The sequence below is a fragment of the Pseudophryne corroboree genome, chromosome 1, assembly GCF_028390025.1.
Source record: "Pseudophryne corroboree isolate aPseCor3 chromosome 1, aPseCor3.hap2, whole genome shotgun sequence".
NCBI lineage: Eukaryota > Metazoa > Chordata > Amphibia > Anura > Myobatrachidae > Pseudophryne > Pseudophryne corroboree.
The window spans coordinates 1,147,317,580-1,147,342,176 of NC_086444.1; the positions used below are offsets into that span (position 1 = coordinate 1,147,317,580).

At 47.7% G+C, this 24,597-nt stretch overlaps 1 protein-coding gene across 3 annotated transcripts in view; it reads left to right on the plus strand.

Annotated features, from left to right (window-relative positions):
• MFSD10 (major facilitator superfamily domain containing 10) overlaps nucleotides 1-24,597 on the plus strand; it is a 112,677-nt gene that overhangs the window by 72,270 nt on the left and 15,810 nt on the right. For all 3 annotated transcript variants that reach the window (XM_063924418.1, XM_063924400.1, XM_063924409.1), the window contains 3 exons: nucleotides 1,184-1,292; nucleotides 5,469-5,559; nucleotides 13,662-13,709. In XM_063924418.1, coding sequence (XP_063780488.1) covers nucleotides 1,184-1,292; nucleotides 5,469-5,559; nucleotides 13,662-13,709 — 248 coding nt within the window. The remainder of the gene's footprint in view (nucleotides 1-1,183; nucleotides 1,293-5,468; nucleotides 5,560-13,661; nucleotides 13,710-24,597) is intronic.

Consider the following 24,597-nt stretch of genomic DNA (forward strand, 5'->3'; position numbering starts at 1 on the left):
GTCAGGAAAACTGACTCGCTGTTTATCCTGTATGCACCCAACAAGCTGGGTGCTCCTGCTTCTAAGCAGTCTATCGCGCGCTGGATTTGTAGCACTATTCAGCTGGCGCATTCTGCGGTGGGACTACCGCAGCCTAAATCTGTAAAAGCCCATTCCACAAGGAAGGTGGGCTCATCTTGGGCGGCTGCCCGAGGGGTCTCGGCTCTACAACTTTGCCGAGCTGCTACTTGGTCAGGGGCAAACACGTTTGCAAAATTCTATAAATTTGATACCCTGGCTGAGGAGGACCTGGAGTTCTCTCATTCGGTGCTGCAGAGTCATCCGCAGTCTCCCGCCCGTTTGGGAGCTTTGGTATAATCCCCATGGTCCTTACGGAGTCCCCAGCATCCACTAGGACGTCAGAGAAAATAAGAATTTACTCACCGGTAATTCTATTTCTCGTAGTCCGTAGTGGATGCTGGGCGCCCATCCCAAGTGCGGATTGTCTGCAATACTTGTAAATAGTTATTGTTACACAAATCGTGTTGTTATTGCGAGCCATCTGTTTAGAGGCTCCGTTGTTATCATACTGTTAACCGGGGTTCCTATCACGAGTTATACGGTGTGATTGGTGTGGCTGGTATGAGTCTTACCCGGGATTCAAAATCCTTCCTTATTGTGTCAGCTCTTCCGGGCACAGTGTCCTAACTGAGACTTGGAGGAGGGTCATAGGGGTAGGAGCCAGTGCACACCAGATAGTCCTAAATCTTTCTTTAGAGTGCCCAGTCTCCTGCGGAGCCCGTCTATTCCCCATGGTCCTTACGGAGTCCCCAGCATCCACTACGGACTACGAGAAATAGAATTACCGGTGAGTAAATTCTTATTTTCTGTCTGGAGAAAACCCTGCTTATAAATATCGTTATATAATATATTAAAAATAAGAGCCTTATTTGCAGCGCTGTGTAGGCCGTTACACCTATAGAGCTACGCTTTGTATAGTGTTGTGATATTGGCGCTGGGACTCGTGTTTGAAGCTCTGTAGATGTTTTCCTAACCTCAGAATAATACTATATGGCCATACGGCGGTGAGGGAGGGATATCCAGCAGTGAGCGGGGAACATCTGGATGAGATCAGGCCAGCTGGAGCATAAACACAGAGCTGTGGAGCCTGCCTGTAACCTGTGCTGTGTGATTTCTTTGGCAGCATGCAGCAGGGGAAGATGTTTTTCTTCATCGGAATGACCATGGCGTTGATCCAGGGCGGATACGCTAGAAGAATCAAGCCAGGAAATGAAGTGAAAGCTGTGAAAAGGGTAACTATGCACGAACGTCATGTGTACTCGGCGTGGCGGCCGAGCTGTGTACTGGTGGACCTGAGACCTTCAGTGGCTCAGTGGGTAAATAGTCTACTAATCACATACCATACGCCTAAAGCCGTGAGCAAATATGAAGGAAAACCTATCCAGCAGATAGAGGAGCACTGTAGTCACTGACTATGGGGGGGATTCAGACCTGATCGCTGCTGTGTGTTTTCACGGGCGATAAGGTAGTAACTGTGCATGTGTATGCACCACAATGCGCACGCTCACTGGCCAACAACAAAGGGCATCGCCGGTCAGCGACGGGATGGTGCGAAAAATCTGATCGCACGGGTGTTCACAAGGTGATTGACAGGAGGTGGCCGTTTGTGGGTGGTAACTGACCGTGTATTGGGAGTGTCCAGAAAAACGCAGGCGTGCCCAAGCGTTTTCAGGGAGGGTTTCTGACGTCCGCTCCGGCCCCGATCAGCCTCTTCTCATCGCACTGTAGGAGTTAGTTCTGGGCTGCGCACACACTGCACACAGTGGAATTTTGCAGCTCGGCGTACACATGGGATCGCACACTTACACAGCGAATTTACACTCACCCTGGAGGCGGAGACTATCCGATCGCAGGAGAGCAAAGTTTGCAGCCCAGCAAGCCAGATCTGAATCACCCCCTGAATGAGCATAGAGCCACTTGTGGTTTATTTATTTATTTATTAACAGTTTCTTATATAGCGCAGCATATTCCGTTGCGCTTTACAATTAGAACAACAGTAATAGAACAAAACTGGGTAAAAACAGACAGACATAGAGGTAGGAAGGCCCTGCTCGCAAGCTTACAATCTATAGGGAAATAGGCATAGATACACAAGGATAGATGCTACCTATTGCATAATGGTCCACCAGATTGCTAGGTTCTTAATGGGTTGTATGATGATACCCCACAAAGTTATCCAAGTGTCAGGAGGGTGTGAGACTAAGAAAGACAAGATATGTGATGTTATGAATACTCTACAGAGGATGTAATTAGATAGGGAAGCACTGAAGGTTATGTGGGTGGGTCTGGAATTTGATAGGCTTGTCTGAAGAGGTGAGTTTTCAGGGAACATTTAAAGGTTTGGAGACTAGAGGCGAGTCTTACTGTGCGTGGGAGGGCATTCCACAGAGTGGGTGAAGCCCGGATAAAGTCCTGTAATTTTGAGTGTGAACAAGTAATCAGGGCCGTCTTAACAGCAGTGTGGGCCCCTGGGCACAACAATGCACTGGGGCCCCTACCTATCCTCCAGCAGTAGGGGTGGGGGGTGCTATCAGCGGCAGCTTTGATGTCTCGTGGGCAGTAGGGGGTGTTCTATCTTCAATTTAGCATGTAGGACCTGGAGCAGTAATTTCTGCAAATTACTCCTTTACTGCACAGATGGTGGGCAATGGGGCAGGAGGTAGAACACTAAACTGTAGAAGGGGGCATTGGGCTGAATGACGGGGCCCTGGTACATAACTTCCAGGGTGGTAGGGGGTGTTTAATACGCAGGGGAGGGGTGGATAGTGGCGTGGGCTTAATATTCACCATTTTCCGGTGGGAGGGCAGCTTGCTTGACTGCAGATATGTCCAGTTCCTGGAAGTAGATTTCTTAGCTTTGAATGGGATGAAAACACTAAAGAGTCCCTCCTTTCAGGAGGTACTGGGGACTTGGGGATCAGAGTTCAGAAGCCTGAGCAATCCACCAACGAAAATATAAAACTGTATACCAGGCGTGCAGAGCTGGAGCAGGGGACAGCTGCTGGAAGGCTGATATCTCTGGTTCTGGGCATAGTAGAGACAAGCTGCCAGTGTTCACCAAAAGGGGAGAGTCCCAGCTTTTGGAGTATACTCTCTGAAAAATTATAAGTCAAACAGAACCTGAGATATATGGCTGGGAAGAACAATCAACAGGCTTGGATGGGGACCACTGCTTTAAAGTCGGATATCTCTGGTTCCCCAGGGCCGATTTTCAAAAATCTGGTGTCCCTGGAAAGAGGGGACTCTCAGCTATCAGCCTAGGGCCCTTATACTCCTGGGGCCCTTGGGCAAGAGCCCACTGAGCCCATACGAAAAGACGGCCCTGCAAGTAATGCGTGTGGATGAGAGACGTAGATCTTGTGCAGAGCGGAGAGGTCGGGTAGGGAGATATTTTGAGATGAGTGAAGAGATGTATGTTGGTGCAGTTTGGTTAATAGCCTTGTATGTGAGTAAAAGTATTTTATATTTAATACGGTAGAATACCGGTAACCAATGGAGGGACTGACAGAGCGGATCTGCAGACGATGAACGTCTGGCAAGGAAGATTAGCCTCGCAGCTGCATTCAAAATGGATTGTAGTGGTGAGAGCCTATGTTTGGGAAGACCGGTCAGGAGACTATTACAATAATCAATGCGGGAGATAATGAGAGCATGGATTAGAGTTTTTGCTGTGTCTTGTGTAAGATAAGGGCGTATTTTGGATATGTTTCTTAGATGTATGTAACATGATCTTGAGACAGATTGAATGTGGGTAACAAAGGACAGTTCAGAGTCAAGAATGACACCTAGGCAGCGAGCTTGTGGGGTAGGGGTGATTGCAGAGTTCTCAACAGTGATAGAGATATCAGGTTGGAAACTACTATTGGCCGGCGGAAATATAATTAATTCTGTTTTGGAAATATTAAGTTTGAGGTGGCGAGATGTCATCCAAGATGAAATGGCAGAAAGGCATTCAGTGACACGGCCCAATACAGATAGGGACAAGTCAGGGGAGGATAGGTAGATTTGAGTATCATCCGCATACAGATGGTACTGAAATCCGAAAGAGTTGATTAGTTTGCCAAGAGATGTGGTATAGATAGAGAAAAGCAGAGGACCTAGGACTGAGCCTTGCAGTACTCCAACTGAGAGAGGTAGCGAAGGAGAGGTGGAATCAGAGAAACGAACACTGAAGGAGCGATTAGATAGGTAGGATGAGAACCAAGAAAGGGCTGTGTCCTGAATACCTAGGGATTGTAGTGTTTGTAGACAGTCAGTATACATACATAGATGACAGCTGCCGCTTGCAGTTACTGAGGCTGATTGTCGTCTAAGCTCACACAGGCCGCTCTGTGGAAGTGTATATCATTACTGTGCTAAACCTGAAGATGGGAACAATTCCTCAACAGTGTAGCTGGGGAAAAATGTAATGTTCTACAAATAAATAGAAAAAGACTCATCATTATACTCGTATATTAGTACTAAATATGGAGAGGATGATGTCATTACTCACCAATTATAACGACAGGACACAATGATTATATATGGGATGATAAAGTATGACTTCTGTGATTAAGGGGACATTTACTAAGCAGCGATAAGAGCAGAGAAGTTGCCCAAGGCAACCAATCAGCACTGAAGTAATGTCTATAATTTGCATACTATAAAATGATACAGAGCTGCTGATTGGTTGATGGGGCCACATCTCCACTGGCTCACTTCTCCACTCTTATCACTGCTTAGTAAATGTCCCCCTAGGTCACAGGCCAGGTACAGGTTACCAATCTCCATATGGATGTGTGGGGTGTAGTACGGTATGCTGGCGGTCGGGCTGAAATACCGACAGCTGGGTGAGCACAAATGAGCCCCTTGCGGGCTTGCCACGCTATTTATTCTCCCTCCAGGGGGGTCGTGAACCTCCAAGAGGGAGAAAAGTTGTCGGGATTCCGGCACCGCTATATTGTGCTCTGGGATCCCAACAGCCAGCAAACTGAATACCACCCAGATGTGTGTGTATATAACAATATAGGGCCTGTTTCAGAGTCGTGGGTACCTGCTCCTCAGGCTGCCCAAGGCATACTTATGCATTTCTGCGGGATACAGTAGCGTGGGCGTTAGCCGGACCACATCTCGGGTGTAACTGGGCACTGGGTAATCACACTTGGTATAAGCTTGCTGTGGATGTGTGGGTGGAACCGCAGCCTATTCAGAGGTGAGCTCCAGCGATGTCAGATGGATCCCTTGCCCCAGGAATAGGGCTTGTGCTGGTGCGGGCTATTGGTGGTGACGCCCGCTCTCACAGGGCGATGCAGCCTCATAGATCCGGCCGCTTTGTGTGTGACTCTGCACCATGGTGCTCACAGCATTATCTCTGTATTAGTATTGTGCCTGTTATGTGACATGGACAGACTGTGTGATGTGTCCCGCAGGCCATTACTCTGCTGATCCCGGCATTCCTGCTGATTGGATGGGCAAGCAGCCTCGTCATGCTGGGCCTTGGACTTCTTCTCTATTCTTTTGGTAAGTTTCTGTTATTGAGAACTAATCCCCTCTGTCTGTGCTGGCGGCATCAGCCTGTCACTGAATCATTTCTATGCAAGACTAGACTTTCACATTCCATGTGTTATATAAGTATATGTATCACGTGTTATATAAGTATATGTATCACGTGTTATATAGGTATATGTATCACGTGTTATATAAGTATATGTATCACGTGTTCTATAAGTATATGTATCACGTGTTATAGAAGTATATGTATCACGCTGTACTGTATAGATTCAGAAACATTTTTACATTGTGTATTAATGCTGTGATTTAGCACACAGAGAGGTCCTGTGAGTGCCGAAGGCTTAGTGACCCCATGCTGTGTGACTTCAGGTTACATGGACATCCTTGTAGCTCACAGAGTGATGTCCTCAGCACAACCTGTAAGCATAGGGCAGTCCAGTAAAAGGTAAGTGAGAGTTGATTTACTGTCCCTTGTCAGGCAGCAATAATGGAACCCCGATAACATAAATTAATACTATCAGTCACAGTTAGATCCAGTTTACTTTGTAGTTTGTGCTGGTAATACTGGAGACCTATTGCTGTAACCCTTCATGAGGACACCTGGGCTCATTGATTTATAGTTAGCCCTATTGTTAGAAAACCTATTTGCTGTCACGCTCACACTTGCTGTCTGTGGCAGGATTAAGGTTGTCTAGGAGTCCAGAAAAATGTCTCCACCAATGGCCACAACAAAATGCCCCCCCCCACCCCCCATCCCCTTCAAACACCCATGTCCACAACTTTATCTTTAGCATTAATTTTTAAACTATCTTTCATTTTAGGCTTAGCATTTTTTTTTAAAGATAGAGAAATATATATTCCTGGGAAGCGTGGTTGGTGTAATGGTTTACATTGCATGCACAAGGCCCTCTCAAACTGCACTCTTCTCTACATCTACAACCTCATTTCCATACATTCTCCCTCCTGTCTACTCCTGTCGGCCAGTGACCACCTCTCTGGTAAACGCATCTTACTCCGGAATCTTAGATTTCTCCTGTGCTACCCCTTCCCCACACCACTGGAGCAATCCTCCTCGTTCTATTCGACTGTGGATTCCCACAACAGCTCTAACTGTGTTGAGTTTGTTTATTTTCCCCGTGCTTTTCCTCCGGGCACTCTGGTTCCTCCAAAAATATACTGGTAGGTTAATGGGGTCCAACAACAATTAACCCAAGTGTGTATGTGCGTGTACATGTGGTAGGGAATGTAGATTGTAAGCTCCACTGAGGCAGGGACTGATGTAAGCGGCCAACTATTCTCTGTAAAGTGCTGCAGAATATGCCAGGGATGGATCATGTCTCTGTGTGTACTGTACACTATACTGGGAGGGAAACTGTTCTCCAGTATTACTGGGGGCGGCACATGGTGATTTATTGTCACTGCGAGTATACATCACTGACAGCGCTGCTAGCATTTCAGGGCTAGGGCTGCATGCATCCATTTATTTACATGTAATTAGCATTTTATCAACCAGGAATAAATCATTTGTCCCACACACAGCCTCGGTCCTAACCTCCGTTGTCTCCTTGGATAAATCTTACCCAAACCTGTCTGAATATTGCTATTTTCTCCTTCATCCACTAGGGGCCACTGGAGCGCAGTTACAATGGGGAGATAGTAGGCAGTAATTGGGAGCTGGCACTTTAAAATTCTCACACTGTGGCTAGCTCCTCCCCTACTATGTCCCCCCTCCAAGCCAGTCTTTAATTTGTGCCCAAGGGAGCTGGTTCACTTGGGTCTTCTATGAAGAATTTATTTTTTCTTACTTACATCCACAGACTGGCAGCTCTGCCACTGCCAGTCTGCACCGCGGGAGGCTGCCGGCCGGGTCCCATCGCAGCTGCGTGCGGCTCGGGATGGACCCCGGCTGAAGGAGACACTGAGCTCTCCGGAGCCGGCCGGACACCGCTGCGTGCGGCGCGTTGGGGCCGCTCCGTCGGCTGAAGATTCCGACAGCACGGTAGCAGTAAGTATATGTGGCCGGACACCGCTGCGTGCGGCGCGTGTTTGGGCCACTCCTCCACACACTGCATAGCGGTGAGTAAGTGAGTGCTTCGGTGTCTCATCTGTCCAAAAAGACGGTCCTACCGGTTCCGGGAGCGACTTCGCTTAAGGAGGCGTCTGATAGGAAGTTGGAATCCACCTTGAAGACTATTTACTCGGCGGCGGGGGTATTACATTGCCCGGCGCAGATAGGTTGTTGGGTCAACAAGGCGATCGAGGCTTGGGCGGAGCACTTGTCCTCTGGAATTCGTGACGAATTGCCGGCGGATCAGTTGATACAGTTGGCGGAATCAGCCCTTTATCTTTGCGAAGCGTCCAAGGACATATGTATTCTCGGAGCTAGAATTTCTGCTTTAGCAATTGCGGCCCGCAGAGCTCTCTGGCTCCCGCAGTGGCAAGCGGATACGGAATCCAAAAGGGCAGCAGAAACGTTGCCCTTTACAGGTGAGGTTCTGTTTGGTAAGGATCTGGATGCCTGGATCTCTCAGGCCACCGGTGGTAAGTCGACTTATCTTCTTTCTGCTGCTCCAGCCACTCGCAGGCCATATAGGGGTCCCTCCTTTCGATCCTTTCGTGCCCCTTCCAGGTTTCGAGGCCAGGCCAGGGGAGGAGCTTCTACCTTCCGTGGCCATAGAGGTAGAGGCAGCGGTAGGGGTAGAGGTTCCGCAGCCTCAACCCAGTCAGAGGTTAAGTCCTCTACCACTACCACCGCATGACGGGCTTCCCTCCCACCTGGGAGATCACAGGGTGGGAGCTCGTCTGTGGGATTTCAAGGAGGTCTGGGTACAGTCTTGTCCAGGCGCTTGGGTCCGGGATCTAATCACTTGCGGTTACAAGCTCGATTTTCAGGAACGACCGCCCCAGCGGTTTTTTACCACGGGTTTGCCAGTTTCCGACAACCGAGGAGTTGCCTTACAGGCAGCGGTCCAGAAGCTTCTATCCGCAAGGGTGGTGATCCCTGTTCCCTCTCATCATCGGAAACAGGGCTATTATTACTCAAGCCTGTTTCTCGTACTGAAGCCGGGCGGCCCGGTCAGGCCAATCCTGAACTTAAAGGATCTCAAACCGGATTTGAGGGTATTCAAGTTCAAGATGGAGTCCCTCCAGTCTGTTATTGCGGGGTTGGAAAAAAACGAGTTTCTGGCGTCCTTAGACATCAAGGATGCATACTTACATGTTCCCATTTGGCCTCCTCATCAGGCTTTTCTCTGGTTCGCGATACAGGACGCTCATTTCCAGTTCCGGGCCCTTCCTTTCGGTCTCTCTTCTGCTCAGAGAGTGTTCACAAAGGTCATGGCGGTCAAGATGGCCCTACTTCGGAAGTAGGGTGTGACGATTGTTTACTATCTGGACGATCTGCTAATAAAAGCAAGCTCGGCAGAACTGTTGCTTCAGAATATCCGGATGACGCAGGACCTTCTGATTCGACACGGGTGGATCCTGAATTTCCTGAAGTCTCACTTATGCCCCTCACAACGGCTGTTGTTTCTGGGGATGATTCTCGACACGGTCCGTCAGAAGGTTTTCCTTCCTCAGGACAAGATCCAGTCTCTGCAGACACTGGTAAGGTCGGTTCTTCGACACCGTTGGGTGTCAGTGTATCTGTGCATTCGCCTTCTGGGAAAGATGGTAGCAGCGTTCGAAGCTCTTCCGTACGGTCGCTTCCACTCTTGACCGTTTCAGCTGTATCTTTTACATCAGTGGTCAGGATCTCATCTGTTCCTTCATCAAAGGGTGACGCTATCTCCAAAGGCACGGTCGTCGCTTCTCTGGTGGCTCCAGTCGACACGTCTGTTGGAAGGAAGGCGGTTCGGTGTATGGGATTGGACTCTCCTCACCACGGACACCAGTCTGCGAGGCTGGGGGGCGGTGACCCTGGAACATCGGATTCAGGGGCGCTGGTCAATCCACGAATCCGCTCTCCCCATAAACATACTTGAACTAAGGGCGGTGTACAATGCTCTGCTTCAGGCACATCACCTACTACGCGGTCGAGCGGTCAGAGTTCAGTCCGACAACGCCCCGACGGTGGCGTACATCAACCGTCAGGGCGGCACTCGCAGCCGTGCAGCGATGAGGGAGGTCATCAACATCCTGCTATGGGCAGAGAAGTATGCTCTGTCCTTCTCGGCGATATTCATTCCGGGAGTGGACAATTGGGAAGCCGATTATCTAAGCCGACAGGACATGCACCCGGGAGAGTGGTCACTACATCCCCAGGTGTTTTGGCAACTGGTCCGCTGGTGGGGAAAACCACAGATCGACCTCATGGCGTCCAGCCTGAACCATCAGTTGCCTCTTTATTACTCTCGGACGAGGGACCCGGCGGAGGCGGGCGTGGATGCCCTCACGGCTCCTTGGAATTTCCGGTTCGTTTACCTCTTTCCTCCTTTCCCGCTGTTGCCGCGGGTTCTGCAGCGCATCAAGAGAGAGAACGCTCTGGTCCTCCTGGTGGCTCCGGATTGGCCACGCAGGGTTTGGTACTCCATCCTACACCTGTTGTCAGTAACCGAGCCTTGGCCCCTGCCACTACGAGACGATCTTCTACAACAGGGTCCTTTTCTTTATCCAGACTTATGCAGGCTAGTTTGACGGCATGGCTGTTGAGACAGCCATCTTGAAAAGGAAGGGGATTCCTCGTACGGTTATACCTACTATGCTTCGGGCTAGAAAGTCAGTCACTTCTTCTCACTACTACCACATTTGGAAGGCTTATGTAGCCTTGTGTGAACGTCGAGAATTTTCTCCTTCCGTGTTTCGCTTAGCCCGCCTTCTCTGTTTTTTGCAGGCAGGTTTTTCAGCAGGCCTAAGACTGGGTTCCCTAAAGGTGCGGGTCTCTGCTCTTTCGGTTTTCTTCCAGAAAAAGTTAGCCTTGCTGCCGGAAGTTCAGACTTTCTTTCAAGGGGTTCTTCGAATACAGCCTCCCTTCCGCCCTCCGACAGCACCATGGGACCTCAATCTGGACCTCTCTTTTCTGCAGTCTTCATTGTTTGAGCCCCTGGAATCAATGGAGATAAAATATCTCACCTGGAAGGTGGTTCTTCTCCTGGCACTGGCTTCAGCTAGACGGGTGTCGGAACTTGGGGCTCTCTCTTGTAGGTCTCCTTACCTGGTGTTTCATGCGGATAGGGCCGAGCGTCGTACTCGTATGTCTTTTCTACCTAAGGTGGTGTCTGATTTTCACATCAATCAGCCGCTTGTGGTTTCGGCACTCTCGGTGGACTCTCCGGATTCGAGATCATTGGACGTTGTCAGGGCGCTCAAGATCTATGTGGATAGGACTTCAGCTATTCGGAAGTCAGATTCCTTATTTGTTCTCTACGATGCTGTTCGCCGTGGTTGGCCGGCTTCTAAGCAGACTTTGTCTCGATGGATTCGACTGACCATCAGACAAGCTTATTTGGCAGCTTCTCTGGAACCTCCATCTTCAATTTCAGCGCACTCTACGCGCTCTGTGGGACCTTCGTGGGCGGCTGCCCGTGGGGTCTCCATGACTACTTTATGTCGGGCGGCTACTTGGTCGGGCTGGCATACGTTTGTCAAATTCTACAAGTTTGACACTTTTGCGGCCTCTGCATCGAAGTTTGGCCGAGCGGTTTTACAGGACTCTCAGCGCTCTCCCACCCGTTTTGGGAGCTCTGGGACGTCCCCATTGTAACTGCGCTCCAGTGGCCCCTAGTGGATGAAGGAGAAATCAGGATTTTGGTACTTACCGATAAATCCCTTTCTCCGATTCCACAGGGGCCACTGGACGCCCACCCAGCACTGTTTCCTCCTTTTTTGCTTAACGGTTTGCAGATCACTATGTGACTGCTTGTTTGGTTCAGGTTAACCTTTTTTTGTTAGGTTATGTTCCAGGTTTGCTTTGTGTTATCCTGGTTTACATGGCGGCGTTAACCTCCTCTACCTTTGTTTATTCCAGCTCTCCTCGGGCACAGTTTTACGTAGACTGGCTTGGAGGGGGGACATAGTAGGGGAGGAGCTAGCCACAGTGTTTGAGTTTTAAAGTGCCAGCTCCCAATTACTGCCTACTATCTCCCCATTGTACCTGCGCTCCAGTGGCCCCTGTGGAATCGGAGAAAGGGATTTATCGGTAAGTACCAAAATCCTGATATCCAGTGTCTGGGATTGTCCATGTTGTGCTGGAGTATTAGTTGCTCATAGACCCTGTTTTGAAAAGCATTATGTGTTCCCCTCAGTGATTCCATCCTCCCTCCCTGATCCTGTGGCCTTATTATCATAGCAGTTGTTCTACTGACATAGTGACTGGGACTTGGCAGAGGGCCACCTATCTACGCCCCGCTAATTCACAACTCATGCCAAGTGCTGCTCTGAGTTTTTCTGTTTCACCGTTTGTTTCGTGGTATTTATGATCCTGTTGTTCATTCTGGTCCATTGAGCCAGCAACGTAACTTATTTTATCAAACCACCATGTTAGGCAAGTAATTTTCCCGTATGTTATTGTTTCCTCTTCTTCCCTTGTGTGCAATGTATTACAGCTCTGGTGTGCTCTACTTTAGTGCCAGTAGGGGGCACTATAGACTATACATCAGCTGCATCATGTTTCATATTGTGTTTTTTTTATGTTGCTTTTAGTTGTTTTATTACCAGGAAATCCTGTATGAAACGTCCGTATGTCATCACAGGAAATATACTGCTCATTACCCTGCAACATATTTATTGTCTATGTTACTGTATCAGCAGGAAGCAATATGGGGAACCGACCTCAATATGCACACCAGTGATGGGTGTACTGGTTTGTGACGGTTGTGTAATGCGAGTAACCTTGTATAACCGCCTGCCTGCTCATTTAGTTCCTCTCCTATTGTATACATCAGGCATTCCTAGCCTCTGTCCTCAAGGAACACTAACAGTCCAGGTTTTAGTGATAGCCATGTTTCAGCACAGGTGACTTAATTAGTACTTGAGTTATTTTGATTTACCCATCTCTGCTTAAACCTGGACATCACTTAAACCTGCACCGTTAGTGGTTGGGAATGCCTTCTATACATGGTTTGTGGGGTATGCATGTCAGATGTTTTTTGATTGCGAATTCTTTATTGGAGGTTTTCAAACAAAATACACACAAACAATACAGAAAGCCAAACATAAAGCAGCTTAGAGGCCAGATGTATGGAGGTCAAAGGTCATGTAAAGCCATGGTAACCAAACCTGGTCAGATTTAGCAGGACATTGGGGGGAATTCAATTATTATCGCCGCAAGTGATGGGAGATTGCAGGGGCGATATTCAATTGATGCTGCTTTTCGCGCCTGTTGCGCCCATTAGTGTATGGCTTAACCGCATAAACAGCTAAACGTGACTAAACTAATGGGCGTGATCGCAAAACGTGCCGTTTGGGCGGCAAAACAGGTCCCTTTTGCCACATTTCATCTCGCTACACCGGGGGGGGGTAGTGGTTGGAGCTGAAATACCGGCTATGGGACTCAGGGTCGACAATGTCTAGGTTGACACCCACTAGGTCGACAGTGGTTAGGTCGACACTAGAAATAGGTTGAAACGGCCATTAGGTCGACATGAAAAAAGATTGATGTGAGTTTTTCAGGTTTTTTTGTGTGTTTGTTTTCTTCGTAAAGTGACTAGGAACCCCAATTAGTGCACTGTGTCCCCTCGCATGGCTCGCCATGCTTCGGGCAAGGTGCCTCGCTCCTGCTACCATTGCGCTGGGACCATTCCCAATCATAGTCCACGTGGATCGTAAAGTAGGAAAAAGTAAAAAAAAGAATAAAATGAAAAACTCATGTCGACCTAATGGTCACATCGACATATTTCTAGTGTCGACATATTCACTGTCGACCTATTGGGTGTCAACCTAAGTGGTGTTGACCCAGAGTCCGGATACCAGACAAATATAGCAAGCCCACCTATATATTTGTCACTTATTAGGGGGAGATTTATCAAAGCTTGGAGAGAAAGTGGAAAGAGATTTTTATAAAAGCTTGGAAATGGAAATGTAATAAAGCCCTGGCTCCTCTGACTTGCAGCATATGGGAATCCACGTCACATACTTGTAACCTACCGTAATTGCTATTTATTTTTCTATTCCAGCTGCAGCTATTGTTGTTCCATGTTTATCCTCATTGGTGTCAACATATGGTATGTACCTGACTTATGTATAACACTGTAAATGTCTGTGGGCCCAGGGTATCACTGCTGACTTACAATGTAAGCGTCCCCTATACACCGTGGTGGTGGCCATTTTGTGGGCTGAGCCGGTGATGAGAAACGGGGCCTATCAAGTCACGGTGCCGAGTCACGAGTCTTGGTGATATCCCAAATAATGATTCAGTACTCAAAATGGCCGTCTCAAGGTGTCCGATGTACTATTACTGTCTGTGGAGAGCATTTCTGTGTAAACGATTGTACCCTTGTGGGACATGCTGGATAATGCGGTTGGGAGGTGACCTGTGTTCTAAGACGTGCTCCGACAGCACTTACAGGCCCCAGAGATAATGCAGCTGTATCTTGTCCTGTTACTTCCTGTGAGCTGCAGTCAGAGTTGATGGTGATGGCACAGCTCTCTGTCTCACTGCGCATTAGCTCTCAGCTCATTAATAAATCAGGATGCTATTTATGGCATTCCTTCCAAGGCCTTCATTATGTTCTACATCTTACTCTGCGTGTTGTCTGTATTACACTATGAGGATGGGAGGATGAAGTTTTTGACACATTACATAATGATAAAAGCATAACTAGCGCACAGGATAAAGGGGAGATTGTATGTTCTCTCTTTACATACATTGTGCTGACGCAGTTGGTAGTATAATGGGCGCACAAGTCTTGATTGCGCTCAGCCTACTTTAGTCTGCCCTTCCCTCTCCTGTCGCGCCTCTTCAGGTGGGTTTGTCAGATTCCTGCAAATCTGTAGGGTCCTCTGAGCACGAGCTGGGCGCTTTTACTTTTCTCTTTCATCCACTAGGGGACACTGGAACTCTTCAAACAGCTGGGGTGCGAAGTATGCAGACCGGAGGTGTGGCGCAATATAAATAGAAAATGTATGCACAGCTGGCTCCTCCCCCTTCATGCTCCCTAAATCCCTCCGTTAGAAAAATTGTGCTGAAGGTGCAGCACAGAAAAGGAGCCCCTGCTCCACTAAGGAATTAATTTAATATAAATTTTCAACAACTTTCCACTTCTCTGCAACAACTCCTCTCACCAATCTCTACATTTACCACACCTGTCACTGCAGTATCCCACCTGCACCAGACCCTAGAGAGTGCCCTTGATGAAGTGGCTCCAGCTACCCATCACACTCCACGTAGGCTTAGATGCCAACCGTGGCACTCTAAATCAACAAGACACCTACAAAAACTGTCACGTAAAGTAGAACGTCAGTGGCGTAAATCTCAGAATCCAAGTGACTTTCTCACATATAAGACCACCTACCACTCCTATCGTCAGGCCCTGGACACTGCCAAACAAACATATTTCCAATCTCTCATCTCTTATCATGCCACCAACCCCAAGCGACTGTTTAATACATTTAAATCACTTCTTTACTCTCCCTCACCTCCCCCACTAGCTACTATCCGTGCACAAGAACTTGCTTCCTACTTCAAGGATAAGATTGATAAAATCCGAGATGAAACGGTATGCTCTAACTCAGCCAGTGACCTGCTCAATTCCCTACCTGAACCCTCTGGCACTTTCTCTTCATTTGAGTGAAGATGAAGTATCAACACTCAAGTTTTGAACATATACCAAAAATCGCAAGTGAAAAATCACATCCAGATGTTTTCCCATTGAAAACAATGAAAAGCGCAAATGTAATAGGATGCGATTTTTTCACTTGCACACACAATCTTACCAAAATTCGCCAGAATAATAGACCACGTTTAGACTAGCGATTTTTGGAGAAGCATGCACAGATCAGTGTGATCCGTGCATGCTTCTGTATGGAACAGTAAAGAAAGTGTTAAAAATAAAAAAAAACAATGTGCAGGTCCCCCCCCCAAAAGCATAACCAGCCTCAGGCTCTTTGAGCCGGTCCTGGTTGCAAAAATACAGGGGGGAAAAATTGACTGGGGTCCAGCACCGGACTCTGGACCTGTCCCAGTTCCAGAAATACGAGGGACAAAAGTAGGGGTCCCCCGTATTTTTTAAACCAGCACCGGGATCCACTAGCCAGGGAGGTGATGCCGCAGCCGGGGGGCACTTTTATATAACTAGTCATCCCTGGCCGGGGTTCCCTGGGGGAGTGGGGACCACTGAAATCAAGGGGTCCTGCCCCTCCAGGCACCCAAGGGCCAGGGGTGAAGCCCGAGGCTGTCCCCCCCCCCCATCCCTGGGCGGTGGATGGGGGTCTGATAGCCAAATTTGTGTAAAAATAAAGAATATGTCCCATAAGAGTGACCTCAATTAACCTCGTGGTTAGCCGCAGACCACAAAGTTCCAACCATAGAGTATAATGGAGGATCGCGATCCTCCATTATAGCTGGTGCACTCCGCCTGACTGACAGCCCAGAAGCGCACAGCCAATCAGGAGAGCGCTATGAAGTGGCGCTCCCTGATTGGCTGCCGGGTCCTCTAGTGGCAGGAGTCATGGGGGGTCCCGACATTCGGGGAGAGTGGTTCCATCGCGTGGACCGGTCTTTCCGTTTTTTTTATTTTATTAACCCTGTGGATGCCTACATGGACTGAAGAGGACCGATCTACTTATACTTTCACAGTGTTAAACTTTCACTGTGTTTTCACGGTGATAAAGTTGTACTTTCACGGTGTGTATTGTGTTTTTATTTGGGTATCTCTTTTGTTGTGGAACTACAGGTACCAGCGGGCCCGTTATTTCTTTGCATGCTGGTACTTGTGGTTATCCAAGTACCAGCAAGCGGGGGAGGCTTGCAACACCAAAAGACAATGGGGGTCATTCCAAGTTGATCTCTAGCTGCTGTTGTTTGCTGCGTAGTGATCAGTGAAAAAAAACTGCTCCGCAATGCGCATGCGCGTCGTACGGGTACAAAGTCCATTGTGGTTTTGCACTGGTTCTAGCGACGATTCCAATCGCACAGCCGGCTGCAAGGAGACTGACAGAAAGTGGGAGTTTCTGGGTGTCAACTGACCGTTTTCAGGGAGTGCTTAGAAAAACGCGTGGAAGAAAAAATCAGGCGTGGCTGGGTGTTCGCTGGGCGGATGTGTGACGTGAAAAGCCGTCCATCCGTCGTTAGAATCAGCGCACACGAAGAGTAACTACAGGGTAGGCGCTCTGCTGCACAAGCGTTCACACTTCTGCAAAGCTAAAATACACTCCCCGGTGGGCGGCGACAATGCGTTTGCATGGCTGCTAAAAACTGCTAGCGAACGATCAACTCAGAATGACCCCCAATATTCTTTATTTTTACAAAATTTTGGCTATCAGCCCCCCCATCCACCGCCCAGGGATGGGTGGTCTTGGGTGCCTGGGGGGGGGGGGGGGGGGAAACCCCTTGATTTAAGGGGTCCCCACTCCACCAGGGAACCCCAGCCAGGGGTGACTAGTTGGGGGGAGTGATGCTTTGGCCGCAGGGACCTATATAAAAGTGTCCCCCGGCTGCGGCATCACCTCCCTGGCTAAAGGTGCTGGTTTTAAAAATATGGGGGACTCCTACTTTTTTTTGTCACCCGTATTTTTGGAACCAGGACCGGTCCAAGAGTCCGGTGCTAGTTGTTTAAATACGGGGAACCCCCAATCAATTTTTCCCCTGTATTTCTGCAACCAGGACCGGCTCAAAGAGCCCGAGGCTGGTTATGCTTTTGGGGGGGACCTGCACGTAATTTTTTTTTTTTTTTTACACTTTCTGTACTTTTGCAGACAGAAGCATGCACGGATCTCAGTGATCTGTGCATGCTTCTGACTAAGTAATAAAAACATGACCTAAAATCCACGTTTTTATCACTAAAAATTGCATGTTTCTTTTACTAAAAACCGCAAATAATCGCATGCAAATTCCGTTTTAACCTTAAAATTCGCACCCTATCACATTTGCGATTTTTTTTGTAAAAAATCATCTAGTCTATCGTCTTAGATCAATTATATTCAGAGAGATTTCAGCAGCAGAGCTTTGTAGACTAACATCGCCAGAAATACCAATATGGAGTTTCAGCGCTCATCTACTGCTAGGTATCATATACTCTTATTCTACTCCTTCTGTGACTGACCTTTGCCTATATCCTCCCCTCGGAGAGGAAAGCCCGCTCAAGCTGCACGCCTACACTAAAAAACAAAATGGCCGCCACTACATTTTTATTGTCGCATCACAGCTTCACCTGCCACCCTCTGTCAGCGTGGAGACTCTCCACTGCCTCCCGCACCCGGTAATCTGATCAGCGGTTCTACCTGCCCTTCTCCCCTGATCATACCGCCTCTCCATAATATCTGGTCCCGTGAGTGGCCCGACAGCCCCAGCTGCGTCCTATACGGCCAAGCCGCCGGGTCTCCTCTCCCCCAGCGGCGACCCCAACGGCTCCCAGCTAAAGCGCTCTCACACTAACGCGGCTGAAGTATTTCTACTGCTGCTGGGAATTAAATTAGTATGCAGGGAGGAACGGTTGCCTTACTGCCCTTCATCTAACTGCTGTACTAGTGCTGCGCCTCAGTAATAGTACACACTCAGCTCCTGCGTCTCAGTGATAGTACACATTCAGCGTCTGCTGCTCTGTAATCTCCCGAGAGACGGGATCCTTGAATCTCTTACACCCCGGAACCTTAGCCCCCCTTTCAGATAGGTTGGCTCGGCCCAAACTGTTATTAGATAAAAATGTATTTATTTATTAGCAGTTTCTTATATAGCGCAACATATTCCGTTGCTCTTTACAATTAGAACAACAGTTACAGAACAAAACTGGGCAAAGACAGACAGACATAGAGGCAGGAAGGCCCTGCTCACAAGCTTACAATCTATAGGGAAATAGGCATTGATACACAAGGATAGATGCTACCTGTTACATAATGGTCCACCAGATTGCTAGGTTCTTAGTGGGTTGTATGATATGATCACCCAGCAATGTTGGAAGACAAAATATGTGAGGTTATGTGGACTGTACAGAGAAGATGTAACTGGATAGGGAAGCATTGAAGGTTATGTGGGTGGGTCTGGAATTTGATAGGCTTGTCTGAAGGGATGAGTTTTTAGGGAACGTTTAAAGGGTTGGAGACTAGAAGTGAGTCTTATTGTGTGTGGGAGGGCATTCCACAGAGTGGGTGAAGCCCGGGTAAAGTCCTGTAATTTTGAGTGGGAACAGGTAATACATCTGGATGAGAGACGCAGATCTTGTGCAGAGCGGAGAGGTCTGGTAGGGAGATATTTTGAGATGAGTGAGGAGATGTATGATGGTGCAGTTTGGTTGATAGCCTTGTATGTAAGTAAAAGTATTTTATATTTGACACGGTAGAATACCGGTAACCAATGGAGGGACTGACAGAGCGGATCAGCAGACGAAGAACGTCTGGCGAGGAAGATTAGCCTCGCAGCTGCATTTAAAATGGATTGAAGTGGTGATAGCCTATGTTTGGGAAGACCAGTAAGGAGACTATTACAATAATCAATGAGGGAGATGATGAGTGCATGGATCAGAGTTTTTGCAGTGTCTTGTGTAAGATAAGGGCATATTTTGGATATGGTTTTAAGGTGCGTGTAACATGGTTTAGAGACAGATTGAATGTGTGGAACAAAGGACAGGTCAGAATCAAGGCTGACACCTAGGCAGAGAGCTTGTGGGGTAGGGTGGATAGTTGCATTGTCAACAGTTATGGAGATATCAGGTTGGTAACTACCCTTAGCTGGTGAGAAAATAATTAATTCTGTTTTGGAAATGTTGAGTTTGAGGTGGCGAGATGACATCCAAGATGAAATGGCAGACAGGCATCCAGTGACACGAGCCAATACAGATGGTGATAAATCTGGGGAGGATAGGTAGATTTGAGTATCATCAGCGTACAAACAAAATCGCAAGCTATTACATTTGCGATTTTCTGAAAATGTGCAAATTTGCTGTAAAAATCGCACTGTTTCCGAAATTGCACCCTATTACATTTAGCCTAATATGTTTTATCTTCCAAGGTACACTGCTGACAGGTCCTGCGGAGGTGGAGCAACAGATTTACCGACCCAGTCAACTCAAGCTGTATTATCAGTTGGTGGAGGGTCGCAAACGTCAGGCTGGTTAATTTTTTTTTTTTACAATGTAATTCCAGCTGTGTGACTCCAAGTTCTTTTTGCTCCCTATATTCTTACGGTCTTTCTCTTCCTATTCTAATAGGGAGAAAGCACTGCTGAGTGGTGTGCGTGTGTGTGTTTTTAACATGTCAAAAGCACCAACCAAGACCACAAAAACTTGCTATGTATGCTCTAAATGTGGTAAAAAGAGCACTAATGTTGGCAGCTCTGGGGTGTGCGACACATGTTTGGGAATGGATACTCAACCTGGGAGCAGTGGTCCGTCCGGGTCATGGGAAAGTGCCCTGGCAGATATTTCTAAAGAAATGGCGGAATTCCGCAAGCAGCATTTAGAATGGGCAGCAGGGTTTGCCAAGACTATGGAGGAATATCTAATTAGAATTACACCGCCCGAATAAACAGAAAAGAATGTGCGTAAAGTAGTAAAGAGACCACTCCCTCTCCTACGGGAAGAGTTGGAGGAGGGTCTCATAGAGGACGAGTAGGAGGGAGAGTCAGTGGAGCAAATCATGGATGTCAGTCCTCAGGAGGAGGACGCTGAGGTTAAGGGATTAGTCTCCCTTATTGAGGAGGTAAAACAGGTCCTTAACTTCAAGGAAGAAGTAGTTAAGGAACCTGAGGTTTTTGATTTATTTTGAGTCTCAAAATCCGCAAACAGTGTTTTTTCCAATTCCTCAAACTGTCCAAGATCACTTGGGAGAAGCATGAAGGCAACCGGATAAACGCTTCCAAAATCCAAAGAAGTTTACGGCTAATTACCCACTACCCAAAAGTGTCATGTCCAAGTGGGAGGTTCCGCCCATTGTGGACGCCTGTCTGGCTAGACTGTCAACAAAGACAGTTTTGCCGATACCAAACGTGACTACACTAAAAGATGTGTCTGATCGTATTTTTGTGGCTGCTGGAGCATCGCACAGACTTTTATTAGTGCATGGGTGACCAAGGCTATTATGACATGGGCTGGTCAGATTGTTCAGGCTGTAGAGGAAGAAAGCGGATAAGAGGAGATAGACTAGCGGAACATATCCGTGAGTCGGCTACATACGTTTGCCAAGCCACAAAGGATGCTAGCAGAATAGCGTTGCGCATCTCAGCTTTGGCTGTGTCAGCTAGACGGATTCTGTGGCTCAGAGAATGGCAAGTGGATTCTGATTCCAAGTAGGCAGTAGAGGAGACTTTATTTGGACCGGAATTAGACAAGTGGATTTCACAGGTAACAGCAAGGAAATCTACTTTTCTACCTACCGCGTATCCTAAAACCTTGCAACCGATCAGAAGAAATTATTCTGGTTCGGTGTCCAATTCCTTTAGGTCTCAATCCTTTTGAGCTAGAGGAAGAGGTTTTGGCCAGACCACAACCAGAAAGCAGGACCTTAAACCCGCTGACAAGACCGTGGCATGACTGTCTCCCAGCTCACCTTGGGTCTCTTATGGTGGGCGCACGGTTGGAAGGGTTCCAGGTCACCTGGGCAAATACCTCACCAGAAGTCTGGCTCAACAATATCATCTCCCAGGGATACAAATAGATTTTCTAAACCGCCCTCACAGTCAGTTTTTTGCAACAGGTCTTCCTCGGTGTCCTCAGAAAGCGAAGGCATTAGATACGGCGATTCAAAAGTTACTTCAGACCGGAAGTAATTATGCCTATCCCGACTTCTCATAGAGGGACGGGATTTTATGCAAATCTTTTTATAGTGCCATAACCCGATGGGTCTGTCAGGCCAATCCTCAATTTAACATTTTTAAATCAGTTCCTGAATGTTTACAGGTTCAAGATGGAGTCAATACAGTCGGTAATTGCGGGACTGGAACAAGAAGAGTACATGTGTCCATGGACATAAAGGATGCGTACATTCATGTTCCAATTTGGACCCCACACCAAGCCTATTTTAGGTTAGCAGTGGTCAACAATCACTACCAGTTCAGAACCCTACCATTCAGTCTATCATCAGCCCAGAGAATATTCACAAAGATCATGGCAGTCATGGTCGTGGACGACCTTCTGATCAAGGCTCCCTCTCAGGACCAGTTCATCCGAGATGCTCGGACCACTCATCAGTTTCTGATTCGACACGGCTGGATTGTGAATGTCAAAAAATCCAACCTACAACCAACGCAGAAGATTCAATTCCTCGGCCTCATTATAGAAACGATACATCTGAAGGTGTTTCTCCCGGAAGACAAGATTCGAGACATCAAGGAAATGGTACGTCAGGTTCTGCAGAACCAGGCGGTCTCTCCACATCTTTGTGTAAAAGCTTCTTGGAAAGATGGTAGCATCCTTTAAAGTGATCCAGTATGGTAGGCTTCATTCCAGACCTTTTCAGCTGAATCCGATTGCTTAGGGGGCATGTATGCATTGGCTTCTCCACCGAAGGATTCGCTTATCACCTCAGGCCAGGACCTCATTGATTTGGTGATTGGTCCACAAGAATCTCGCGGAGAGAAAGAGGTTTGGAATCTGGGATTGGAAGATTCTGACAACAGATGCCAGTCTGAGAGCAGTACTGGAAGACCATCAGGTTCAGGGAAGATGGTCACCACAGGAGAACAGTCTTCCGATAAATATTCTGGAACTAAGAGCTATTTACAATGCTCTTCTTCTGGCGGAAGATCTAGTGAGGGCTCAACACGTGAGAGTACAAGTCGGACAATGTGACGGCAACGGCCTACATAAACCGTCAGGGAGGAACAAAAAGCCGCGTGGCTGTAAAGGAGGCCACAAAGATCCTGTCTTGGACAAAAAAGCGCAACATAATCCTGTCAGCAGTCTTCATTCCAGGAGTGGAAAATTGGGAAGCAGACTCTCTGTTGCCAAGATATGCAGGGGAGTGGTCTCTACACCCACAGGTTTTCGATGCAGTAGTACGATGGTGGGGCCTACCGCAAATAGACCTAATGGCCTCTCGAAACAACCATCAGTTACCGAAGTATGTGGCCAGGACACAGGATCCAGCAGCAGAGGCGGTGGACGCGCTGACTATTCCCTGGACATATGATTTGGTGTACATCTTTCCGCCGTTCCCCTGTTACAGAGAGTGTTAAAAGAGGTGAAACAGGAAAGAGCGTGGGTCAGTGGCAAACGCAGGATTTCTAGAGGGGGGTTTCCAAATACAATCCATAATCTCATGCTCTGCGGAATATTGGAGCAAGTGCGGGAGTTTTGGCAAGCAGTAGAAGTACCTAGTACCAACCCTGGACAGTAATGTACACATTGGTCTTTTTATACACTGAATACTGTATTGAATACAGTATTAATATTTAACACTATATATTGTCTATATTATAGGCTGTATCAAACATATTTAACTTATATAAATAAAATAAGTGGTCAGGTAAAGGTTAAATATTCCATAATGAATAAATACACAAACATTAGAGAACCAGTAGGAGATAGAACTGCACTTTCTAAGCACACATTCTTCCACCTCATTGTAAGACGCCTGTCTCTTCTTCCTGGCAGCTACTTCAAATCCACACACACAGCAAACTTGATAGAAGAAGCTGCTACCACTGGGCATGTCCGTTAAACTACATGTTGTGCCGGCAGCTCTAGTAATCGTATTATATTCTATTGCTATTGTTGTCATAATCTGAGTCGCTGGCCAAGAGGAGAGGGGTTTCCAGGCAACCGGAAACCCCCCTGCATTTGCCTATGTGCGTGATTTTAATAGCACCAGACTGGCCTCGCAGAAGTTGGTACTCGGACCTGAGGGGACTCCTGGTGAAAGACACTTGGAAACTGCTGCAGAGGGGGGACAAGGCCCATTCTTTCACCCAGACCTGAACCGTCTATGTTTGACGGCGTGGTTCTTGAGACCAGGATTCTAAGAGAGAGGGGTATTCCGAAATCGGCTATCCCCACTATGTTAACGGCAAGGAAGCCAGTCACCACGACATATTACTATAGAATATGGAAGAAGTACATGGACTGGTGTCAGTCTGAGGGTTGGAATTCCAGAGAGTTCCGCCTCAATGACTGTTACGATTTCTCCAGAATGGTTTAGATGGAGGTTTGAGGTTGGGATCCTTGAAGGTACAAGCATCGGCCCCCTCTATTCTTTTCCAACAACGTCTGACGTCCCTACAGGAGGTTCAGACATTTTTACAAGGCGTGCTGAGGATACAACCAACTTTTCGTTCTCACACGGCCACGTCTAAATTTAGTGCTCACATTTTTGAAGTCGGCAGTTTTTGAGCCTTTGGAGAAGGTAGATCTTAAATACATATCCTGGAAGGTTACCCTGCTCCTAGCTTTGGCATCAGCAAGAAGGGTTTCAGAGTTAGGAGCTCTGTCGTGTAAAAGTCCCTTCCTTGTTTTTCACGAGGACAGAGCGGCGCTTCGTACAAAAGCAGTTCTCCCCTAGGGTGGTTTCGGGTTTACACATTAACCAACCCATTGTGGACCCCTCCTTCGAAGGATTTGCAGAAGGGGATTTTTCATTGGAAGTGGTCAGAGCTTTAAGGATTTACGTACAGGCTACAGCCTCTATTAGGAAGTCTGACACGTTTTTTCTGTATGATGGGCCAAAGAAGAGTTGGCCGGCTTCAAAAGCAGACTCTAGCCAGATGGATACGATTTACCATTAAACAGGCTTAAATCTCTAGTGGTAAGAGGGTCCCATTTCGGGTAAGTGCTCATACCACCAGATCAGTGGATGCTTCATGGGCGGCGACTAGAGGAGCCTCCACTTCCCAACTTTGTAGAGCTGCAACGTGGTTATTAGCACACACGTTCACTCGATTCTACATGTTTGAAACGTTTGCATCGAGGGATACCAGGTTTGGATATTTGGTTCTGCAGGCTTCGGACAGCACTCCCGCCCATGGGA